This window comes from Hyperolius riggenbachi, chromosome 9 (genome assembly GCF_040937935.1).
Source record: "Hyperolius riggenbachi isolate aHypRig1 chromosome 9, aHypRig1.pri, whole genome shotgun sequence".
In the NCBI taxonomy this organism is placed as follows: domain Eukaryota; kingdom Metazoa; phylum Chordata; class Amphibia; order Anura; family Hyperoliidae; genus Hyperolius; species Hyperolius riggenbachi.
In genome coordinates this window covers 112,298,977-112,323,892 of record NC_090654.1, presented here as the reverse complement: position 1 = coordinate 112,323,892, position 24,916 = coordinate 112,298,977, and the positions used below count along the sequence as shown (strand labels likewise).

Sequence of the window (24,916 nt, the reverse complement as noted above, 5' to 3'; positions counted from 1 at the left end):
TCATTACTGTGAGCTGGGCTGCGTTACAGGCTGCTCTAACCTGCGCCTGTAACGTCCCACTGTGAAAAGCCTAAATAACCAATATTTTGTGCACTGTAGTTGCCATGTTTTGAAATTTGCAATTCTCCATCTCACTGGAATACTAGCGTTATTGCTTATCTGACTTCTTAGTAAAAGTGAAGTTGGACTTAGGGCCGGTTCACATTACAAACGCGGACGGCCACGCATGCGGAACGCAACGCGTACGACGTTGCGTGGCTGATCCCATCACTGAAAAGTGAATGGGACAGCCGCGCGTTTTTTGCTAAATCTGCGTGCAGCATGCGTTCCCGGACCGCACAGGTCCGGAACTCATGCAGTGTGAACATCAGGCAGTGCACTCTATGCACTGTCTGATGTCGTGCGTGTTGGCCTTCTGCACGCGTTTCCAAAACGCAGCTGGAAACGTGTGCAGTCTGAACAGGCCCTTAGGCTTCTGTGACTTGTAGAGAGCCCATCTCCTGCCCTTAGAGGACTAGGGATCTGACTTATTCTTAGAAGGAGGGACGAAAGGACCGTTTACTTTGAAAAGGTCCTTTCTTAAAGGAATACTATCAATACCCAAGTGTTCTAAAATGACAGTGTGCAAATAATGTCTAAGTAGCTGTGTAAACATTTTCGTACTTTTCATGTTAAATAGAGGCAAAAGCTGTAATTTATTGAGGGTAGGATTTAGCTATATTGGGACAAATCAATTGCAGAAGGGGTGTCTACTTCAATGCACAGCCAGAGTTGCATATCAGACTACAGGAAGCAAATATCAAACAAACTCTGAAAGTATTTTGCTAACAGTAAACAAAGAAGTTGCTACTAAAATGTATACACCAGTACTTAGCAACACTTCCCAAACAATTCCTGTGTCAATTGAAAATGTGAATCGATAGAATTCCTTTAACAGGAATCTTTTTTTTTTTTTTTTTTTTTAACATCTGTGTCTGCCGTTCTGTCTAGAGGGTTGTCTAACTGACTCAAACAGCAGACCCCCTTCACAAGGTACACCACATAACTTGATTTTGAAGAATTGTCATCATTCCAAGTTTTTACCCATACACCTCTTCTGGCTGAATTAACTAATGCCGTAGTTCTGGCCATAAGTTTAACCGTATCATCTGAAGCGTCCACTAGATAATTGGAAGCATTCCAAACTTTGGGGAAATCATTCAAAATTTCCCAGAAATCCTCAAAAAAGTAGGTCAGTTTTGTTTGATACCCTTGAAAAATATGGTTCTAATTTAGGTGGGGTTCCCAAAAACCCTGATCTTCAGGAGAAAAACAACATTTAGATAATGATCTGGGCCAAAAAAAAAAACCTTTTCCTAGGATTATCCCACTCCTTAATCCTAATCTTAAAAGTAGAATGGACTGGAATAAACCGAGAATGAGGATCCGCCAAACTCTCATACATTTGATCCAAAGGTGTCAAAGATTTCTGCTCAGACTTAATACCTATTAGTAAGTCTTTCATTAATTCAGGAAAAAACATTGCGGTTAGGGCTCTTTTCCACTATGAAATGCGATCGCAACAACATTTGCGATCCCAATCGTACTTCAATTTCCACTATGCGATTGCGCTACTATACTTCTAGTACAGCTCAATTGCATACAATGCAGGAGGATGACGATTGTGCTTTGTCCAAATCGCATCGCAATCAGATTGCACTAATGGAAATTGCTGCTGCAGTTTCCATTAGTTTAACGTACCTCGTGATCAGAATCAAATCTTAACTCGCAGGGTAATGAAAAAAAGGCCCTTAGTCAGTTTTACTCAAATCTTCCTCCTAGTTTGATACATTTTCTCTGTGCAGAGAGAGTTACTATAAAGGAGGCAGCCCCAGCATTCCTTTACATGTGCATTTTTGTTTAAATTGCCTCTCCTTGCCCTGAATCTGTCTAGTTCTTTTAAACAATCTATTTAATTGCTGCAGCTTAGAAGAACTTCAAGAATGTTACACATGCAGGCTTTCTGATGTGAAATTTATCTGAAAACAGGTACCCAAGGGGTTAAAAACACAGCCTGGGTATTCTGGGATGCAGTTTGTTCTGCTCTCACTGCAGCTGCCCGGGAGGACTGTCTCTCTATTAGCTTGCCTGTTATTGCTGGCTTATCGCCTTCTCTAAACAGCCAGGGTTTCTCTGCTCACATTTGCCTGCTTTAATTTTTATGAATTAACCTTCAGTGACCTGTGTGATAATCTCCACACAAGGTGTTAATTTCCCGCACCTGCTCAGGAATTATAGATTTTCATGCGGACACAGGTTTTATGAATGCACACTTTACTAAATGGTGGGTAAAGTCAGCTGTTTTGAGCATTACCGCATGCAGGAATGCTCAATAAATAGAGGCCTATGTCTCTTGGAAGCAGGAGGCATAGTTAGAGGTGCAGACAACATAGGAGATGATGGATTAGCTATAACAGGTAGATAAGCCATAGCAGTACTAGTCCCAGGCCCATCTGAAGCAGCTGAGGCGGTAGAAGCAATAGCAGAATCTTTAATTTCCTATTGCTGTGGACCTTCTCTGTACAATACTGGCACCATTTCCATTCAGAGTTGCCAATCCATGCTGACTGGACTGAGTAGAAGATTTTTCAGACTTTTCAACCTTCTCAGTCTTATGTCTTTTGGGTATAAAACATAATAAACGATAGCCAGCCATTAGACAAATCCCTCTATACATAACATACATCCAGCCAAGCAGAAGAAACATAATCACATCTACTTGCCAGAGAGGGATCCTGGGCAGATTCAGCAGATTGTGCAGGAGCTGACCCAGAGGCGTCCTCCATGATCCCAGCCACAAACCAGAGTGCATCATGGACTCTACAAACTTATAGCTGTGCTGCTGATTTGATGCAGCTGATCCAATTATGCATGCGGCCCCTGCCGGCTAAGCATATGCTTAATCAGCTTCTTACCTTAAGGAATCAGCTGTATGCCGATTCCTAATCACCGCCGCGGCCCCTGCCGCCCGGCTCAGACTTCAGATCACGTGGGACGCCAGCGCGTGACTACCTCCGGTTCAACCGGAAGTGAACTCTCTCCAATGCACGCACATGCGCGCATAAAGTTGCTGCCTCCGATGGAGAAGCCTCCTCCACGCTGCAGGGCTCCTGACTGTTCACTGAACAGCGCTGCTTGGAGCCCTGGAAAACGCTGCCCCTGCCGCCTGACATGGATGGCACTCCTGGAGACCTCTCCCATGCATCCCGTCCGGGACAGGAAACTAAACTGAGGTACTGTGTCAGGTGTAGTATCTTATATGTGGCTGCCTATTGCTTATGCAAATTCTTCTTTTAACAGTTTCCTGTCCACAGTGGGGAGGGAGACAGGTCTCATCCAGGGGTGCTGTCCGAAATGACGTTCTGGGAAAAAAACACCAAACACTTTTGAAAGCTAGACTTGAGTTAGGGCTGGTTCACACGGGCGTCTGCTGAGCTTTTGCTTGGCATTGCGTTCAAACGCCAGCGTTTAAACGCCAGCGTTTAAAAGCTAGCTTTTGAAAGCTTTTGAAAAGTGTTCAAGGCTAGCAGTTCTGGTCTCTGCTATTGTTTCCTGGCGTTTACTGCCTCTGAAAGCAGCATGTTGCTTTTGAGACTAGACGCAACGCTGGGATCTACTGCCAGGCTTTCATGAAAGCCTGCAAAAGCCAGCTCTAAACGCTCCCATTCACTTGAATGGGATGGCAGTAGATCCCAAAAAACGCTGCGTCTGAAACGCTGCGTTAAACGCCACAAAAACGGGCTGGTTCAGACGGGCGTTTTTGTGGCGTTTAACGCAGCGTTTCAGACGCAGCGTTTTTTGGGATCTACTGCCATCCCATTCAAGTGAATGGGAGCGTTTAGAGCTGGCTTTTGCAGGCTTTCATGAAAGCCTGGCAGTAGATCCCAGCGTTGCGTCTAGTCTCAAAAGCAACATGCTGCTTTCAGAGGCAGTAAACGCCAGGAAACAATAGCAGAGACCAGAACTGCTAGCCTTGAACACTTTTCAAAAGCTTTCAAAAGCTAGCTTTTAAACGCTGGCGTTTAAACGCTGGCGTTTGAACGCAATGCCAAGCAAAAGCTCAGCAGACGCCCGTGTGAACCAGCCCTTAAGTGTAATGCTTCAGTCTGCACCATGTGCATCTAACCTGGCAGTGTGATGGTAAAGGTGAATGACATTTTTAGTTACCTTTGTGATCTCCTGAAGGGAGTTCTTTCTGCAGAAGCTTCAAGACCTCATCCTCATTCAGCTTTGGCAGGTTAGTCAAATGATGAACAATGTATAAAGCAGAATGCCTGTCCAGGGTGGTTAAGTGATGCAAAAGGTCTCTTTTGGAAAGACTGTAAAACACAAGATGAAGCGTCAGAGACAAAACCTTTTGTGTTCCCTTATCAAAAATTTCAAGTTCGAGATATCAGTACTTATCAGGATGACAAGATCATTTGGCTGTATACTGTAAGTGGTCCAGCTTAGCGTTTAACACAGCCTGTTCAGCAAACAGAACCAAGCTTGTCATTATGGATTTATTCAAGTGGTATTTTCAATAAGTTTCATGTATAGTTTAAAGCACAGTTCCCCAACCCTGTCCTCAAGGCCCACCAACAGTGCATGTTTTGCAGAAAACCAGAAACATGAACAGGTGGGGTAATCAGTGTCTCTGCAGAGCTTATTAACTGCCTCTGTGGATTTCCACAAAACATGCACTGTTGGTGGGCCTTGAGGACAGGGTTGGGGAACACTGGTTTAAAGCACAGGTGTCAAACAAGGCCTGTGGGCCAAATGCGGCCCTCCTTGCCATTTTATGTGGTCCTCCAGAACTTAAAATGTGCATCATTGCAAGCAGTAAGCTGACAACACACTTCCTTTCCAAACAGAAGAGTTGGTTGGTGACAGATTTTGAGGAGGGGTGCAGCAACAACCCATACAACCCCTCAGCAAAAAGACCATAGGGTACCCACGTTACATCCAAACCCTAAATCTTAATAAACAATTTGGCCTGCAACTTGGACTAGCTTACATGGTTGAGTTAGACAACCCTGGTCTAAAACATTGAAAAAACGTAAAATTTAATAGCTAGAACCATCTGACTAGTTTTCAAGAGTTAAAACAAACTCCTTACATTTCATTTAGCTGCTAATAGCTGATACACTTGCCACTGCTGGGCACAATTATCATACAGATGGGGGGGGGGGGGGTGTTATAGATGCAGCACTACCCCATAGGATACTGATGCATTCTGTTACTGTGGAGCAGGTAGGTGGACTGGTGGTGGAGCTCACAACAGGGCAGCACAGAAGAGCCAAGGTGAGTAGGAGCACAATGCCTTTAGACCACAGGTGTCAAACTCCAGGCCTGGAGGGCCAGATCCCTGCAAATGATTAGGATGGACTGAGAGAGAACGGCATGTGTTCTACCTGATGGACTACACGCTTCCCGATTCAGACCCATCAATTCATTTGAGCTGTATAAAAAATGTGTGAGGACCTCGGCCCTCGAAGGACTGGTTTGACATCCCTGCTTTAGACTGTGCTTGATGCTCCATGGTAAGCCAGACTGATCGCTCGGCGATGCATCCAGGGGGATCAGAGGTCGTGGTACAGACCAGTTTCTCAGCAGAGGTGGCCCCGACCAGCCCGGCCTGCCTTGGTAGAGAACCATCTAGCATGTGTACAAGGCTAAACTGTCCTCAGAAGAGCTCACCATCTGACCTCTACCATAGTCACTGTCCAATGTCCTTACTATGGTCAAATATATACTGTGCAAATGTGGACAGAGGCGCCAGGCAGGTTAAAATGATCTAAAAAAAAAAAAAAAAAAAAAAAAAAAAAAAAAAAAAAAAAAAAAAAAAAAAAAGGAGGAGTACAGGTGGACATACCTCCTGAGACAGAGGCGCGTTGCCAGTATTGGACCTTTTTGAGCTTGCACTCCTTGCCTGATGAAGCGGGTTATACCTGCAAAACGCGTTGCGGAGTGCCAAAATAAATTGTTATTTACGATTTGAACAATCTCGATTGTCCATCATTTCAGGAGGTAAGTCCACCTGTACTCCTTTTTAGTTTTTTTAGAGCATTTGAACCTGCCTGGCGCCTCTGTCCAAATTTTCACAGTATATAGTCCACCTTGGGTGGAGGGGACTCTCCCCTTCTATCTACAAAGAGCGACTTCTTAAACCTGAGTAGGGTCAGGTTCTAATGCTCCCCACCTGCATTTCAAGTGGTTGCCTATGTGGTAACCAGTGTTTGTGAGTATATCTACATCTGTTAATTATTTTGCCAAGAATTGCTAGACTTACTGCACTATATTGGGCTCTCTGATTTTCTTTTTGTTTCAAGTGCATTACTATGGTCAAAAGCCATTTTAGCCTGGCCTAGATTCTTTCTCCCCCCCAGTACTCCTTTAAGGAGACTGATAGCAAATTATACAAATATTATACCTGTAGACCACAGGTGTCAAACTCAAGGCCCAAATGAGGCCCAAATGAGGCCTTTCTTGCCATTTTACATGGCCATTGTGAGCTTCAAATGTCAGATTGTTCAATAAATCTTAGATCTTAAACAATTTGGCCCACGACTTAGACTAGGTTTAAGACTTTGGCCTGTTACGTGACTAAGTTTGACCACCCCTGCTGTAGACAAATCTGAAGTTAGCCTTTAGTGGAAATGTGTTACAAGCCATGCAGTATGTTTCAGCAATTGGCAAAGCATTGCATACATGGATACAAACCTGCTGTTCTCTGTACACCATTCCAAAATGTCAACTTGAAACGAAAGCCCATCACAAAATTCTTTTAATACGGTATCATTGTGCATCTCCTGCAAAAAGATACATCATGTGTGAGACTAGCATTTCATCTGATTACAAAATGTGAGCTTACTGAAGTGAATCTGGGAACAAAAGTATATATAAAGGGTAACAAACCACCAATTGTCAGACGTCAACAAATGAATTTCCAGAGTTCAAACTTCAAGTGTAACAAAACAGAACTACAAATGTATTGGTAAATGTTAGCTCTGAGGTAAAAAATAAAAATAACTTTGTGCAAGGCTACTTCATGCAACCCAGGTCAAACTGAACAATGTCCTGACCCAGTCACATAGAAACATGCACCATTAAAACACAAAATTACCATACTTTCCTACGGGGGAAGGGAGGAATCCTATGACCCCACCCTCTGATCAGACTGTCCTGACTACTCTGGATTGGACTGCAATGTCCCAACACTACCTTACTCCACAATCCCCCAAAACCTCAGAACCACTGCAAAATGCCAGAAAACAACAGAGCCTTCATCCAAGAACATCCAAAGGTCTCAGTTAATAGGGGGGGGGGGGGCACTGTATAGCAAACAAAGGCTGGGCATTATATGCAGACCCAGCCTCTGTGTGCTATTAGGATTCTTAGAACCCACCTCGGGTTCTCTAACATCCTCACCACATCTCCCTTTCTTATCTGCACTAAATTCTAAGTAGTAAAAATGGTCTTTAAAGAGAGACTGAAGTCTTTTTTTTTTTTACCTTATTTTGTTTAACAATCCTTTTCAGCTTCAATGCCAGAGTAAAATTGCCGCATTCCCGCGGCAGAGGAGTGATTTATTACCTAGAAAATGACCTGCAAATTTCGAATGACTTTGCAGGTCACAGATCATGCTGCCCTGGCTCGCAGAGCTTCTCTTCCTGGAGAGGCTGAGCTTTGAGCTGTAGCTCAGCCTCTCCGCAATCAATCTCCGCCTCCTCCCCTCCCTTCTCAGGGAAAGAAGATTGAGAGGGGTGGGGAGAGGCAGAGATTCGCAGAGATTGACTGTGGAGGAGGCAGAGCTACAGTGTAAAGTTCTGCCTCTTCGAGGAAGTAAAGTCCTGCGAGCCCAGGAGCTTTGCAGGGCTTATCTCTGGTAATAAATCACTCCTCTGTGGCGGGGATGCAGCAATTTAACTCTGGCATTAAAGAGAATCCGAGGTGGGATTTAATTATGTTACTGGGGCACAGAGGCTGGTTGTGCACACTAAGACCAGCCTCCGTTGCCCCATGGTGTGCCTCCAGGACCCCCCTGCGTGCCGCTATAGCCCCCGCAGTGCTGGCGACACAGCGTGTCGCCAGCACAATGTTTACCTATGCGCTGTCAGTAAGCGCCGCTCCCCCGCCTCGGCGCTACCCGCCCGAGTCACTTCCCTCCTATCAGGAGGGAAGGGACACGGAGGGAAGGGACACGGGCGGGTAGCGCCGATGCGGAGGAGGCGGGGGAGCGGCGCTGACAGATAGCGCATTTTTTTCCCCAGCTCAGATTCACTTTATGTGTTCAATAAGTCACATATAGGTAGTATACTAGCTAATAAATCCATGCCATGCACTGATGAGGACCAACCAGTCTGAAAAAGTCTGTATGCATGTTGGATTATTGTGGCTCTGTACAATTAACAAGCTGACATCATTGCATCCCAGCATCCATTTCTGCTGAGGAAGAAAGAGAATTTATTTAATTCAGCTCTGTGCTAAAATGAAAACAAACCTACCGTACTGCTATGCAGGTTGTGCAATATTGATTTGGCTGACTCTGTGCTCTGGAGGTGCATCCATCCCAGAAGAATGATCAGACGTCTAAGTGGCTTAAACTCATTAGAAAGCAACTTCTGAAGCGTAGCGAAATCTTCTCTCTTCAGAAGAGTCAAGGCAGTAAGCTGAAAACAAAAATACAATATTACAGCAGAAATTAGACTGAAAGTGCTGCTGGAAGTTGCCAAACGCTTTTCTGCTTGTACGCAGTGAGCAAAAACTACTGCACTACCAATGAACACATGTTTTCAGGAGTTTATATTTAAAGTGACACTGAAGTGAAAAAAAAAAAACAAAAAAAAAGAAAAACACTTATGATGTAATGATTGGTAAAAAAAAAAATTAGACCTTTGTCGAATTTTAATTTTTAGATATACCGCTTTTCATAACATTGCACAATTCTTTCATATTAGCAATTACCGTATTTTTCGGACTATAAGACGCACTTTTTCTCCCTCAAAAGTAGGGAGAAAAAGTCCCTGCGTCTTATAGTCCGAAGGTAACCTACCTTGGTGCTTGTTTCCTAGTGGGTGGCAGCAGCAGTGGTAATACGCAGTGGGCGGCAACAGCGCGATCCACAATGTCTCTTACAGGCATAGAATAAGCCGCTGTTATAATCCACTCTGCTTGTTTTTTGTTCTTTGATCTTTATCTCCCCTAGCATGCCCAAGCAGCTCGATCCACAATGACTCTAAGCAGCATAGGAGAAGCCGCTGTTATCCACACTGCTCCTCCTTTTATCTTGCCCAACATCAGCCCAGTCAGCCCCGCAATCCCAGCTGACAAAAGTATCGGCACATCGTCAGCCGCTATAGCGGCAGTCCTCAGAGACTTCCGAACTGCCTTGTTTTGCTTTCATCATCACATGACCCTGGCGCACATGTGAGAGCAGAAGTAAACAATGCAAGTACGGAAGTCTGAGGACTGCCGCCATAGCGGCTGAAGATGTGCCGATACTTTGTCAGTTGGGATCGCGCTGCTGTGGGGCTGACTGGGGGAGATCAAAGAACGAGCATTGTAGATAAAAGCAGCTGCTCCTAAGCTGCTTTGGAACACTGTGGATCACTTTGGTGCTGCTGATGCCACCCTACTGTGCACCTTGTTAGGACCTACTGGACACCCAGACCGGACCCAGCTACTGCCACCCAGGCTGGTGAGATCTCCTGTAATTGAATGGGTTAGTTAGTGTAGCTGGAGAGGGGGAGAGTTGTGTAGTGCAGTGTAAGTGGGGGAGGGGGCAGCAGGGGTTCATGAAGTGTAGTTTAGTATAGTTTGTGATGGCAGCAGGGGTTAAAGTAGCTTGGCAGTGAGACAGACATCTTGGGGGGGGGGGGGGGGGGGGAAGGAGGAGGAAAGGTCTATGAGACACTCCTGGACCATGGATGCACCCAAGTTTAGTTTTTGTTTTTTTTCCCCTCTAGATTTTTCCCTTTAAACCTAGATGCGTCTTATAGTCTGGAGCGTCTTTTAGGCCGAAAAATAAGTTACAAGCCATACATTTTTAAAGCAGATCAGAGATGAAAAACTAACTATAGCAAGTAATTGTCTATACAGATTATCTAAAGTTTAGATGGTTTACACAGTAAATCTAGCTGCAAACCGCTTCAACAGTGTACGATTATTCCTTCCTGTGATACGAGAGCAGCCATATTCTGCTTGTCCTTATTACACAGCCAATCTGCTCTGCATCTCCTTCCCTCAGCCTGTGACAACGCCACTCCCCTCCAAAATCTAAATCTGAGGGCTTGTTTCCACTGTTGCGACGCGATTTCGCCGGCATTCCGACGCTTGTAAAAACGCATGCGGATGCGTTTCCGCATGCGTTTTTACCCGCGATTTTGCGTGCGATTTGAAATTAACCATGACACTGCCAGGGCAAAATAAAATTGAAAAAGGTGCGAAATCGCACGCGAAATCGCGGGTAAAAACGCATGTAACAAACGCATGCGTTTTTACTATTAAATACATTAGCGGCGATTCGCATGCATTCCACTCGCAGGCAAATTCGTTGGCTCTTTTGTGCTTTTTTTTACCGCTGAAAAAAACGCACCTCAACAACGCTACAGTGGAAACAGGCCCATCCACTTGCATTACATGTGCGAATCCGCATGCATTGGACGCATGCGGATTCGCGATAGTGGGAACGAGCCCTGACTGTTTCTTTGATGTATAAGTGCTCCAGAAAACAGCCACAGTCCAGGGAGGCTCATTTGCATAGATAACTGAAGTCTCTTAACTCTTGGAAATATTAGACTCTTGTCTGTGCTACTAAGGTTCTATTTCTTAGCTGTACTATGGAAAACAAAGGCTTGCTTTCTTAGAACAGAAAGAATTTGCGATAATTCAGGTTGGAGTGAGCTCAGAGATGTCTACCAGTGCATCACTGCTAAATATATGCAAATTAACCATTGTTGCCCTTAGAAGCTAAACACACCTCCAGAACCGCTGGAATGCAATGATGTGTCAGCTTGTTAATTTGTACAGAGTCATAATAATCCAACATGCATACAGACTGTTTTGGATTGTTTGATCCTCATCAGTGCATGGCATGGATTAATTTGGCTCTATGGAGTAGGGCTTGTAACACCGAGAGGTACAGACTAACCAGCAAGCTCATGGTAAACCAGAACTCATTGGAGCGTGTGAGGGGCTACAATGGTCCTAAAAGTGTACTACGCATATAGTTAATTATCTCAAATGTATTTTTGCTTCAGATTCCCTCTAACAGTCTTGAATACTAATAAAGGTGACAGTGTAAAAACAGGTTCCTGGACTCATTGTGGCAAGAAAAAAAAAAAAAAGTCGAATTAATACCACAAAAGGCTGCAACCAACAATGTCGATTATGTAGTGATCCAGACTCACCAGTATCTGCTCCAAGAAGTGCTTTCCAGTGGAGAGGGAGTAGAAGAAGGCATTCTTCCATGGGCCTGATTGCAGCGTGTCACAGAACAGAGTGACAGTGGCTCTCTCCGCATCAGTCAGCTCCTGAACCAATCCTGGGAAACACAACACAATCTTGCTTCATCACTCGTACACATCTCAGTAGGCAAACATGACTAAAGATGGCCACGTATAAATTGTTAATCTTCCATGGGAATTCCTGTACAATAAACTAGTTCGATTTTGCACAAATGTAATCATTTAATAGATGAACTATGACAAAACCTAATGCATTTTAAATACACTTGCATACCCATATTGGATGTACATTTGTCCCATTTATACACTGTAAATGAATGATTTACTGGGTTGCTGACAGACAAGGTATGTCTACCATTGTTATTTGTACCAAGTCTGATCCTGTGAGTAGCATTATTGTGGGGAATAAGCAGTGTGCAGACATCACTTTCTGAGGAGAAGGGATGCTGCTGCAGAGCATAATGGAGCGGCTTCCAGCAGGGGGTGAGGAGGACGAATCATGCACTCAGGTGCCACTGTCATTTCAACATCCAGCTTGCTGCCCCACCTACACAGACTCCATATTACAGTCATATTCCACTGCTGTATAAATCCAACAATAATACATACATTTGTACTGAAAGCTGAGCGATTAGGATAGCCAATCTTGCCTCTATAATTAGGTATCTAAAGCCCCATACAAAAAGGCTCAACAGAGGTCTTTTATGCAGCACAATTATCAAGCAACTTTTGTTGTGAAACAAGTTGAACAACCCCCCAAAAATTTGCTTGCCATTGTTCAAAGAACTGATAAGAATGATAAGCTGTAAATCCAACTGTTGGATTGATGGTTTATCAGTTCTTTGAACAGATAGCAAGCAACTTTTTTTTTGGTTCAACTAGTTTCACAACAAAAGTTGCTTTATAATTGTGCTGCATAGAAAAAAAAAAAAAAGTCTGCTTCTAGGCATTCAATGCATTTCTCACATCAGTCATCCAGATAGGATATCTATACCACTTGCAACGTAACAGTCCAGTGTGCTGCTGCCACAACTTCCTCCACAATCAGGAGTGATGAGCTGCACACAGTCACCAGCTCCAGGCGGAAGTGAAAGTAAGTATATTCACCATTGCAGACACTTTATAAAACCTCAAACAGCAGTAGCACTAAGGGTCCTTGTAATTTTTTTTTCATGTCTTAGTAAAGGGGGGAAAAATGCAAAGAGCTATAAACAACTTCCTGAAACAACTACTCATACTATGCACATTCACACTTGGCGTCCCCCATATATCTAGTCAATACATCCCGTATTGTTGTCCACAAATAGGAAAAAAATGTGGGATGGAAAAATGTTGTGATATAGAGTACATTGCCTGGTCTGAGGAACCCCAATTAAATTGCCTCTGAATTCCCTAGGAATTAGATCTGTGGAGTGTAATATAAAAAGGAAACGTTTGATTCAAGTAGGGGGAATAGGATTTTTCAGAGACCAAGCAGCTCTCAGAAATGCCACTAAAGGTGCCCATACACTTAATTTCCCGCCGGTAGACAGCAGATTCAAATCAACGGCGATCGAATCTGCTGTGAAATAGATACGCAAATGCTGACTGATCTCAGTCTAAAATTGATTGATCCCGTCGATCCGCCCGTGCGGAACATTTTGCTCGATCACCGTCGGGTCGGGAGTGCATCGATAGCGGCGCTCGAATGACAACCGACGCTAGCTGCAATACATTACCTGTTCCGCCAGCGCGTGTCCCCGCTGTCCCTTCTCCGCACTGGGCTCCGGCTGGCTTCACTTACTTCCTGTTGGAGGAAGTTTAAACAGTAGAGTGCCCAGAGCGGAGAAGAGACAGCGGAGACCGGGGGACTTGCACCGGCTGGATCAGGTAATGTTCGCAGGGGGCGGCGGCAGCTCCACAGATTGTGACTCGATTTCATAGTGAAATAGATTCAAAATCTGTTTGCAGTGTAGGCAGTCAATAGATCCCTCTTTGATCAGATTCGATCACAGAGGGGATCTGCTGGTCGATCTGGTGGCTATCGATCAGTGTATGGCTGCCTTAATACTACTTTCTGAACCTGCTGCTGACACCTTGGTATTAGACACCTTGGGCACCACAGGAAACAACTGTATGGGCAGTAAGGTGATATGCAGGAACGGATTCAGTGTGAATACACTTTCAGAGTTCATGTGGAATCCATTCCATGATGGCTCAGAGCGGTTTCTAACGCACAAGGAAGACCTATACAAAATTAGGAAAATTGTTCTAAAGTTTTGGCTAATCAACATATCAACTGCGGTTTCTAACGCACAAGGAAGACCTATACAAAATTAGGAAAATTGTTCTAAAGTTTTGGCTAATCAACATATCTGCTGGCAGACTGCATCTTGGGCAAGATAAAGACCTGAGAATAAAGTACTACAAAGGGAGAGCATCAACTGCAAAGCCCCCACCCTTCCTCAAGTCGGGACATAAAAGGTCTTGTTTTGCTGTTATTCAGAATACAAACCTTTTCCTGGAGACTTTTGTGCAACAACATGTTCCTTTATTTTCTCACTGGTCACACTGCCATAGAGACTAACCAGGCCAGAATTTGACTTCCTCAGCATAGATGCCTGCACTTGTTCCTCGGACAGGTATCCCTTCACCCAGGTAGCATCAAATATTTCACCACATAAATGTCTGAGTTCACTGGTATGAAGATCCAAATTAAAGTGCATGGTGCTTAAGACATCATAAAACTGATTCACCATGTGAGAAAATTCGTTCTCTTTTTGGGCATCAGTGTGATGATTTTCATTAAAAGATGATAACAAGTCTAAAAGGAAGTCCACAGTGAGATTTAGGAGGTGGCGATTGAGTTCAGGCATTGAGGACTGAGCACCATCCACCAGCAGAAATCCCACCAGTGCTTGTACGAGCTGAGGATTCTGGGAGAAAAGGCGACGCAGAGATGACACTGTAGCAGGAGAAAGGCGGGAGATTTCCCCTCTGCTTTCCTTGGAGTCTTGATGACTGAACAAAAAGACTTCATAGAGCTCCTAAAATGAATAAAAAAAGTTTAGAACAAGCATGAGTTATTTGATGTTAAAGCAAACCTAAACTCCCAAGCTTCTTCTCTATTTTAAAAAGATAAGAAACAGTACAATACAGTACAATAATCTTTGAAGACAAACTTGCTACAGCCTGCAATAAATCTGCAGTGTGTGTACTTCTTGCGTTCATGGAAGGAGACAAAAAGGGTTAAACCTGTGTATACATAATAGGATGTGTCTAACACACACACAAGGGAGAGAGGGAGAGAGGGAGAGAGGGAGAGAGAGAGAGAGAGAGAGAGAGAGAGAGAGAGAGAGAGGGGGGGGGAGAATTATTTTTTTCTTGGTTATGTATATTCAGCAAGCCAGTTCTTTCATTTTTAATATAGACTTCTGCTTTTCTCATCACCATAGTGAATTTGCAACATCGGCATCTAGGAACAGGCCACAGGAAGAAACAGGGACAGGGCTAATTCACAGTGATCAGTTGGGTGCATTGCAGAATAATTCTGCATATCAACTACCTGCCCATACAATTCTTTGTTCACAGTGCTGCATTGTAACTTATCCAGTTATTCTAAATCGCTGCACTCGGGTTTTGTATAAAAGTCTATGTCCAGTCTCCACTGCAGTTCACACTCATAATGCATTGGTTATGAAATGGACCATTGTGAATCCAGCAGCAGCTGCTTTGGAGAAGCTTGTAAATAGCCATTTCAGCCCTGTAGGTTTTATCCATTAAATTAATTTATGACCTGTTGACATCTGGGCCGTGGGTCCCTCACTGATCTAAACAGAGCTTAGCTCAGTAGTGGCATTCCTCTCACAATCATCTCGCTAAATATATAGTGTGCCTTCTTAAAAACATGTCATTTGCAATTATTCAGTTTTACATAAGGCACGGAGGTACTCCCACAATGCATCACTTTCACACAGTGTGTGAATTAGAATTGTGTCCCTAATAAGCCAGACATATCACCAGAGCTGCTTGTTTATAGTATGCCCATAGCCAACTAGATGAATCTAATCATAGGTTAGTGCGACGGTACAAGACTACATGGGTCTACTAGACACTTCCTCAAACACAAAGAGCAGACACATAGGATGGTGGCATGCAACTGTAAAGGGGGTTTATCCACGCCTGACCTACACTGGTGGATTCTTACTTATCAGTTGCATGGCCCTTATTCAATTCCCTTTTCCCCTGAGTTTTCTCCAAGGAGATAATTTTTGATCTCTTTAAAATAACTTTTCAATACTTTGCATTAAAAAAAAAAAAAAAGTCGTTAGAAAGGTACGGTCAAAATTATTCTGAGCATTTTCTCATTTGCTGGTGGTTTAATGGCATTTTAATGTCAAGATGTGAAAATAGCACCAAGGAGAAAAACTCGGGAGAAGACTAATTGCATAAGGGCCCAATGGTTGCTTCTTCATAGCCTGTAAAACTACCCATTTTATACCTTCTTGGTTTCTTGGGGAACATCATTTTGGATATTTTCCAGCAGCAGTAAGAACTCGGCTTCATCTTTCATCTTCCGTTGTGGCTGTTTCTAATGTGCAAAACACAACAAAAACACCTTTAGTCTTACAGACTTGCCAAAAGATAATGACAAATGATGAATTTCTGTTCTTCAAATTAAAAAAACAAGTAAATTTGATTGATGCTGGTATAGAATGGTTGCATCTTTCATGGGTAATTCAGTTCCAGTCTACAAAAGCACAGTGACAGGCTGTCCTTTCAGCAAGATTTTGAGGATGATCAAACTTTTAGGCTGGTTGCACACATAAGAGCGTGAAAGGTCACGTTTCCGGTCATGTCAGTTTTGTGTTTTTATGCATTTGCAGTTCACATATGCAAAACGCATATGCGCTTTGTATGAGTTTTCATATTGTATTTTATGCAATTCACTAGGAAGACAAAAGGAAGCGGAAATGCATCAAATTTTTTTAGTGGAAAACACAAAAACCGCATACAAAACGCAATACATTGCGTTCCCATTGAATTTTATTATGTACGTTTTTATGCATTTTTGAATATTATGCAACAAAACCAGAGTTATGAAAAGACTCACGCATACAAAACGTATATGCGTTTTTTATATGCTTTTTTCATGCGTCCCATAGACTTTCATTAGCGGCAAAAACGTGTTTTCCGCAACGCTTGCATTTCTGCTAAGTGTGCACCTAGCCTGAAAAGTTTGAATAAAGATTTAGGGGAAAAAAAAAAAAGTGGGACCAAATTAAACACGGGGACCAAGTCGCAGGCCAACCGCAATGTCTAGTGGCCACCCTTCCTCCTAATTTCCTGGTGTCTAATGCCCCCCCAACCCCTCCCCTATACAGTTCCTTGGTGTCTAGTGGCTCCCTCCATCTTCTATACAGTTGCCTGGTGTCTAGTGAACCCCTCCCTCCCCTATACAGTTCCCTGGTGTCTAGTGCTTTCCCCCCTCCTTCACCCATATGGCTTCCCTGGTGATCAAGGGCTTCACCTCCATTATAGCTTCCCTGGTGGTCTGGAGTGGGCTTAATATAATGGGGCTTAATATAATGCAAAGTGGGGAAACCACCTGCAGGCCAGAGTTTGACATGTATGCCTAAAGGGGCATACAGACATGCGACTAAAGTCGTTGGTAACGAACGACTAACGATCGTTTATAACGACGATCGTTACAAAATAACCGCTAACGATCATTAAGGGTAACGATCAGCGACTGAAGTCGTTGCAAACTGGAAATCCGTCCTGGCGGATTTTTTGTAACGACGATCGTTAGCAAAAGTACGTGTGTATGCTGATCGTTACAAAAACGATCGTTCGTTAAGTACCGTACATGCGCAGACAGAGAGAGAGAGACAGAGAGATGTATATAGATATATGTATATAGATATATATATATATATGTATATATAGATGTAGATAGATGTATAGAGATATATAGATATATGTTGACATAGATAGAGATATATCTATCTATATCTCTCTCTCCCTGTGTATATATATATATATATATATATATATATATATATATATATATATATATATATATATATATATATATATATATATATATATCTGTACGCAACTTCCTCTTTCCTACTGGCCATTAACAATGACGTTCGTTCCGGGTTCATTGATCTGAATAACGTTTAGCATACTAGATGCGCTGCATCATACGTTCGTCACTTCCGCATCGTTCGTTCGGAAACGATCTGATCGTTTCCCACTTTCAACACCTCTTTACTAACGACCTTTTCATTTCTCTCCTTAATTGATCGTTCGTCGTTGCTTACGAACGATCGTTATCGCATGTCTGTACGTAGCTTTAGAGTCTGCAATAGTTCTCTGACAAGAACTGCTGTTCACAAAATCTATGTTTTGTTCAAATTTGTGAAGAGCAGTGGCTTAAAAGGCATTTTGTTGATAAGGTGTGAAAATATCACCAAGGAGAACAAGAGAATTGAATAAGGGCCTTGATGTTTCCCTCCTTGGCAGGAACATCCTGTAGCGTTTCTCCTAACTTTCTACCACTAACATCAAACTTGTAGGAATTATTTTCTACCCTTTCATGTACATTTTTTTTTCAGCTGTGCAAAGTCAAGGGGATTCTTGCATGTGCAGCCCATTTCACATCACCCAAAAGAAGCTCTTAGGGCTGGTGCACACCAAACCCGCTAGCAGATCCGCAAAATGCTAGCAGATTTTTAAACGCTTTTTTTTATTTTTATGAGGCGTTTTGCGGATTGCTGCTGCGGTTTTCAGTATAGTAGATTTCATATATTGTTACAGTAAAGCTGTTACTGAACAGCTTCTGTAACAAAAACGCCTGCAAAACCGCTCTGAAGTGCCGTTTTTCAGAGCGGTTTGCGTTTTTCCTATACTTAACATTGAGGCAGAAACGCATCCGAAATCCAAAAAATGCCTCACCCAGGCATTTTTCGTTTCTGCAAAACGCCTGCCGCTCTGGTGTGCACCACCCCATTGAGATACATTGACCAAGCAGATCCGCAGCCGCAAGCGGATCTGAAAACGCCCAAAAAGCCGCTCGGTGTGCACCAGCCCAAAGCGAATCAGCTTCTGACTAATGCTACGTACACACTGGCGACTATGGTCGTTTGAAACACCTTATTAACGATCGTTCCGTCGACAAATCGGGGAAAAAAAAAGAAAAAAAAAAAACACTTTACCCAACGATCATTAACATGAACGACATCGGGAAGATGTAAATATCCGACCTTAGACTTGGCCATTCTACAAACCTAAAATGTCAATTTGTTTTTCAGGCATTCCTTGCATTTTCTGGTCACTGCCATGTTACAAGGACCACTTTCAGCTGAGCTTCAATATTCTGACATACTGACTTTGTTTATCCTCATGCATCATCTGGTAGAAAGCCACTGTTTATTCTATAACTGCCCAGGCCCCAATTAAAGCAGCCCCAAAAATAATATTTCCACCGCGCTTTACACTTGGTATCTGGTTCCTCTGCTGAAATGTAATTGGTTTAACTTTGCCTTATGGGTCCATAGCGTAGGGTTTCAGACATCTCAGTATTTACAACAGAAGATTAGAGGTAGGGCTGGCACTCAACCACAACTGGAATACAGCAGTTGGATCCTGGTTCGAGACGTTACGTGCTCTAGGTCCCATACACATCAGTATTTTCCATAGACCAAACAGCAGACCTGGCACCGATTGCAATAAACCAAGTTTTCTTTAATCCAACAGGTACATGCAAGACATAGGAGACAAGTGGATAGTCGGCCTAACAGCCGTTTCACAGGTTACCCTGCTTCTGAAGAAGCAGGGTAACCTGTGAAACGGCTGTTAGGCCGACTATCCACTTGTCTCCTATGTCTTGCATGTACCTGTTGGATTAAAGAAAACTTGGTTTATTGCAATCGGTGCCAGGTCTGCTGTTTGGTCTATGGAAAATACTGATGTGTATGGGACCTAGAGCACGTAACGTCTCGAACCAGGATCCAACTGCTGTATTCCAGTTGTGGTTGAGTGCCAGCCCTACCTCTAATCTTCTGTTGTAAATACTGAGATTCTGAAGAAGCAGGGTAACCTGTGAAACGGCTGTTAGGCCGACTATCCACTTGTCTCCTATGTCTTGCATGTACCTGTTGGATTAAAGAAAACTTGGTTTATTGCAATCGGTGCCAGGTCTGCTGTTTGGTCTATGGAAAATCTCAGTATTTACATAGGTATGCATACATTAATCTAGTTATGATACCCCTTGTGGACAGCAAAGGTTTTACTCCTGGAATGCCTATTGCATAGATCGAGCTTGTGACTGACAAATAGATGCATGCACTTTGATATTCATAATGGTGAGAGCTAACTGTAGGCCACATGATTGGGTTCTTAATCTCCCCCCCCCCCCCCCCCCCCAGCACAAGCAGAATTATAATCAGCTGAGGTGGCCGATAACTGCCTCAGTCGATAATCAGGCGTGTGTACAGTAGCACCTGCCTTGCAAGTGATCTACCAGGCAGATCAACTTGGCTGGGCAATAGCTGATTCCATTGAGCATGCACTCCTAGTGACATCACACTTATGCAGCTCCATTGGCCCTCTGCCTCCCCCATAGCAACAGAAGACCAGCTACAAAGCAGACTTCATGTCTGTACAGCATCAGCCCAGCAATGTTGCCCAAGAGATCGGGTCCTGATCCCCAACATCAATTATAGGCGTGTGCGCACACACCTTTAAAGACTTGGGTTTAACTTCCGTAGAAAACCTACTCTGAGGGCCCTTTTCCACCAGCGCGTTTGCGCTGGCTGAATCGCAAAAACGCAAACCGCTAGCGATTTTACAATCGCTACGGTTTGCTTTTTAACATGGGAATCGTGGTAGGTCATTTCCACTACCGCGATTCGTTTTTGCTGCGAACGCGCGGCGGAGCGATAATTGACGCGATTTTGCTATGCAGTGCATAGCAAAATCGCGGCCGCGAACGTCGGAGAATCGCCGGTAATTGCGATTCAGCAATCGCTAGCGTTCAGCGTGAACGCTAGCGATTGCTAGTGGAAAAGGGCCCTGAGCAAGTTGGCAACTATGTGAAATCTTTATCAGTAGCAGACCTGGGCTTTGGAATGATTGATGTCTGGCCTCAAAGTTATCTTGTTCCAGGCTTGGTGATACCACATGCTTCATTAACAAACATGCAGTTCAATGTTAAAATAAGGCAAGCCCTTTCTAATCACTGGCACTAAAGTCATTGTAGGTAGTGATAAATGTAGATTTTAAATTACTTACATCACCCCATCCAAGCCAAGTCTCCAAAGCATTGAAGAAGAACCAGGCCACCTGCTGGGGAGTGCGGTTTTCAGAACAGCTGCAAACAAAAAGCAGAAGTGAAACTTTTTAAGCATAGTAGTCATGGTATTGTATCTGCATTCTTATATCTAATACAAATACCATGTCTAGCCATTTTAGTGGGCTAGGCAATACAACTTATAAACACCTACAAAACAAATGAAAAGAAAAGACACAAAAAAACAACAACAATTGCATCCTAGCACCAGTGAGGCAGCTGAATAGATTTCCTGTTTCTTAGCAGACATGCCACTAGGCATGATACTAGGTATCAATACACATATGAATACACTGAATGAAGAAAAGCAGACTTGTCAGACTTTAAACAGTAGGGAGCCTAGTCTTTAATGCACTTACTTCCTAAGTCCAGCAAACATAGGGCTTGATTCACAAAGCATTACCACATGAGGTAAAGCAGAAAACAACCGATTTTACCAAACATTCTGTCAAATGTAAAATTCACAAAGGCTGTTAAAGCATGGAAAACTAAAATTACCAACTAGTGAGCTAAAATTATCAAACTGTGAAGTAAATAAACTTGTGAGGTAAATACCTCATAAATGTCCACTCAAAAAGGATAATGCATACAGTAAAACAAGTAAAAAGACGTTTGGTATTTTATCTCCAGCGCCGAACTCTCGGTAACTAACAAACAGCCATTCTTGAGGTTATAGAAGAGAGTTTAAAAAGGAGAGAGAGAAGGGGAAATGGAGAGTAGAGAGAAAACAGAAAAATTATTTTAACTATTCAGGAAAGTAAGAGTTAAATGAAAACAATTGTTCCACTTATTTTATGTGATTTAAAATACAAAATCACAATATGTGTAGCTTTTATATTACCTTCTAGAATGTAAAGGTGGCAATACACAACTCAATTTCTATTTTCAACCAGAGAAATCACTCGATCAAATGATCAGCATAATTGAACCAATATGCCATATACCATCATTTTAACCAAAAATATCAAACTAACGATCAAATAAAAACTTTCAGTTTTTATACCATCTGACTTAAGGCAAATTTCTGCTTTATATTTTTCAATGTGATTTAGGCCTCGTTCCCATCTAAAATCATAATCAAACTTTTGCGATTTTGTGCAGCATTTTTTTCCCTCCCTGTGCTCCACTGCAAAATCAATTTCATTACCTGAAGCCTGGTCCCAGGCATCTTCTCCGCATCGGCTCCCGGCGGGCATCTTCTCCGCATCAGCTTCCGCATCCCGGCTTCTGGCATAACTTTGTCACTCCAGTGACAGCGGAAGTTCAAATAGAGCACCCTCTATTTGTACTTCCGCTGTCACTGCAGTGACAGAGGAAGTTATGCTGATGCCGGGATGCGGAAGCTGATGCGGAGAAGATGCCAGCCGGGAGGTGATGCGGAAAAGATGCCGGGAGCCAGCTTCAGGTAATGTATACCTGCGTCGGTCGTACGCCGCTAGCGATGCGCTCCTTACCCGCTGCGATCGACGGTAATTTTCCGCACGGCGCGATCGACTGGAGCTTTCTATTTCGGGCCGAAATAGATCGAAAATTAGCGTGTTGCGTGAACGACTTGACAGCAGATTCGATCCCAGTGATCGAATATGCTGTCGATCGGCGGGAAATCGGGCCAGTGTATGGCCAGCTTAACTGAAGGTTGGAAATATGCACAGACCTAGAAGCCCCTGTGAGTGGCGGTTTAGCTTGGCAGTGGCTGAGTGGCATTGCGGTGTGTGCGCAGCTGCATTTATTCATACTTAAGTATGCACGGCGGCGGCTTAGTGTGATCGGGTAATTGCCCGCAAATCACCCAAGTGTGGATAGGCCATTACTCAGTTTCTTTTCTCCTCTGCATCAGTGATTCTGTACAATTGCCCGCCCTCCTCCCAGACTTAACAGACACTTTCACTGAGATCCCTGCACAGGCACTGTTAAACATGAATTTCTGACCTATACAGATTGAGTTTAAACAGCTGCTTATCATTTCATCCACCTCACACCAGCAGCGGTCAGCCTTTCCTTCTCTCACGGCAATGGCAAGATTAAGAGCCATGGGACCCAAGTTTAGTATATAGCTTATGCTACTTGTATCCCTATAAGAAGATTGTAAAGCAGGATCATATAGATGGGCACTAATCTACTTTAGGAGACCCAAGCAGGATGCCTCATTAGGGAAATTCCGCTAACGTGATTGGGTGGAAGGCACCCCATCAAACTACTAAGTTTCCAATTGGTTGTAGTAAACTACACCCACACTGGCAAATGGCCAATCACAATGCTTTGTGCTGTAAGGGGGTGCTGTCATTTGAGAACTATTACCTATGAAGTTTCCTGGTGGGTCCCCTAAGATAGGACTAGCACCCATAGATGTAAGTTTAGTAGACATGTTATATATTTTAAAATTGAATTTTGCAGTTTAAATACCACTCACTTTAAAAATACTGTATAGTCACCCAGCTATTACACAAGAATATGCCACCCTCCAGGACTGGAGAATGGATTTAAATAAATCTATTCTGCTATGGGATTCAATAATTACTTGGGCCACTGCATAAAGGTGGTAAAGTGCATATACATAAGAATGCCAGGAGACCAGGTCTTCAATTAAATACATCCAGCAATGGCCATATGGCAGCTAAATACATAATCCTGCACGTAAATAGAATCGTAATTGAATGGTATAAGAATTGTATCGTGTAGATTGGGTTTAAGATTTTCTGTAAAATTTAATTAACTATCTGCCTAGCAATTAGGCATTGGGTACTTATCCGTTAGCCGGGCGCATCCGGCAGGTGGCGCTAATTACTATTCCCCCCTCCAGGCCGACATGGATAGTAGGGAAAGATGTAACTCTGGTGGAGTTTTGTCGCCACCTGCCGGATGCACCCGGCTAACGGATAAGTACCAGGCATTGTTCTACTCAGCAGGAGATAACCAGAAGACAATGCACCAGAGATAATGACCAGTCTCTACCAGTACTTTATACAGAAAATAATCTAATTACAGAAAATCTAACAGAAAATTGTATGGTGTGTACTAGGCATTAGTCATTCATCCTAAACAAGCATGCAGATCAGGTGTCTCTGACTGGATTATCCACATTCCTGTTTCTGACACTGCTGATGCCACAAGATCAGCAGGACAGCCAGCCAACTGGCATTGTTTAAAAGAAAATAAACATGGCTGCCACCATGCCCCTCTCAGTTCAGGTGTACTTTACTACACCAATACAAGGCACTGGTCTGTCTGACAAAAGATAATTATTGTTAACAAGTGTACAAAAACAAAATGTCACAGTTCATTTAAATCTACTCAATGATCGTGTTTTCGGTAGCAGCAATTTAGGATTTCAGCAAGCTTTTAAAGTATAGTATATGAAGTGGGAAAAGTGCTGAAAATACACAGCAGATATACCTAGAAAGACAAATCGAACATTTCTTGATAGAACATACAGACCAATCAAGGAAACTATACTAGAAACCACTCTGGGCAACTGGTCAAGATCTGTTAATTAACACCAATAATTTCAAGTATCTCAGACAGCCTTGCATACTATGGCTGTAATATTCTGCACTGTGCTAGAGAATGTCCAGCAGCAGTGGGACTGTACAGAACACTCACCGTAGCAGGTGCGGGGCGCTGATCACCCCTCTCAGCATGTCCTCTATGTCCCCAGCATCAGGACCCCGGTGTAGCTGGGGCAGGCATGCCTTGGCCAGCTCCCAGTGCCCCCTCCGCAGGCAGACACAGAAGAACTCTTGCAGCCGCTTCAGGGCAGCCCTCTCCTCTTCCCCGAACGGGTGCGCCATACTTTCCACCACACCAACAGGTGCCCAAACCACGCCGTGCTCACCCCCTACCACTACTTACAACCTTCCGGAGCGCATCATGTGACCAATCATGTGATACACTGCCTCTGCTGGTCACATGATAGATTACACCTGCAGCCTTGGTTTCCGCTATATTCCATGTAGCGTCACAAGAGAGCGCTGTTTATCGTCGTCAGAGGTAGAATCCAACAGCTCTTTACATGATAGTTATGATGTATACTATCCTGCTGTTGAAAAGGAAAGACTGTGCATGCATTGTGCATGTGCAAGGCTCCACAAGCTAT

The 24,916-nt window shown here is 43.4% G+C and overlaps 1 protein-coding gene across 3 annotated transcripts in view; it reads right to left on the bottom strand.

Annotated features, from left to right (window-relative positions):
- ZFYVE26 (zinc finger FYVE-type containing 26) overlaps positions 1–24,659 on the bottom strand; it is a 123,020-nt gene extending 98,361 nt beyond the window's left edge. For all 3 annotated transcript variants that reach the window (XM_068253348.1, XM_068253349.1, XM_068253350.1), the window contains exons 1-8: positions 24,424–24,659; positions 20,766–20,844; positions 15,967–16,056; positions 13,981–14,512; positions 11,430–11,563; positions 8,526–8,690; positions 6,742–6,830; positions 4,207–4,358 (exon numbers count right to left, since the gene is read on the bottom strand). In XM_068253348.1, coding sequence (XP_068109449.1) covers positions 4,207–4,358; positions 6,742–6,830; positions 8,526–8,690; positions 11,430–11,563; positions 13,981–14,512; positions 15,967–16,056; positions 20,766–20,844; positions 24,424–24,611 — 1,429 coding nt within the window. In that variant the 5' untranslated portion in view covers positions 24,612–24,659. The remainder of the gene's footprint in view (positions 1–4,206; positions 4,359–6,741; positions 6,831–8,525; positions 8,691–11,429; positions 11,564–13,980; positions 14,513–15,966; positions 16,057–20,765; positions 20,845–24,423) is intronic.
- Between the last annotated feature and the right edge of the window lie 257 nt (positions 24,660–24,916).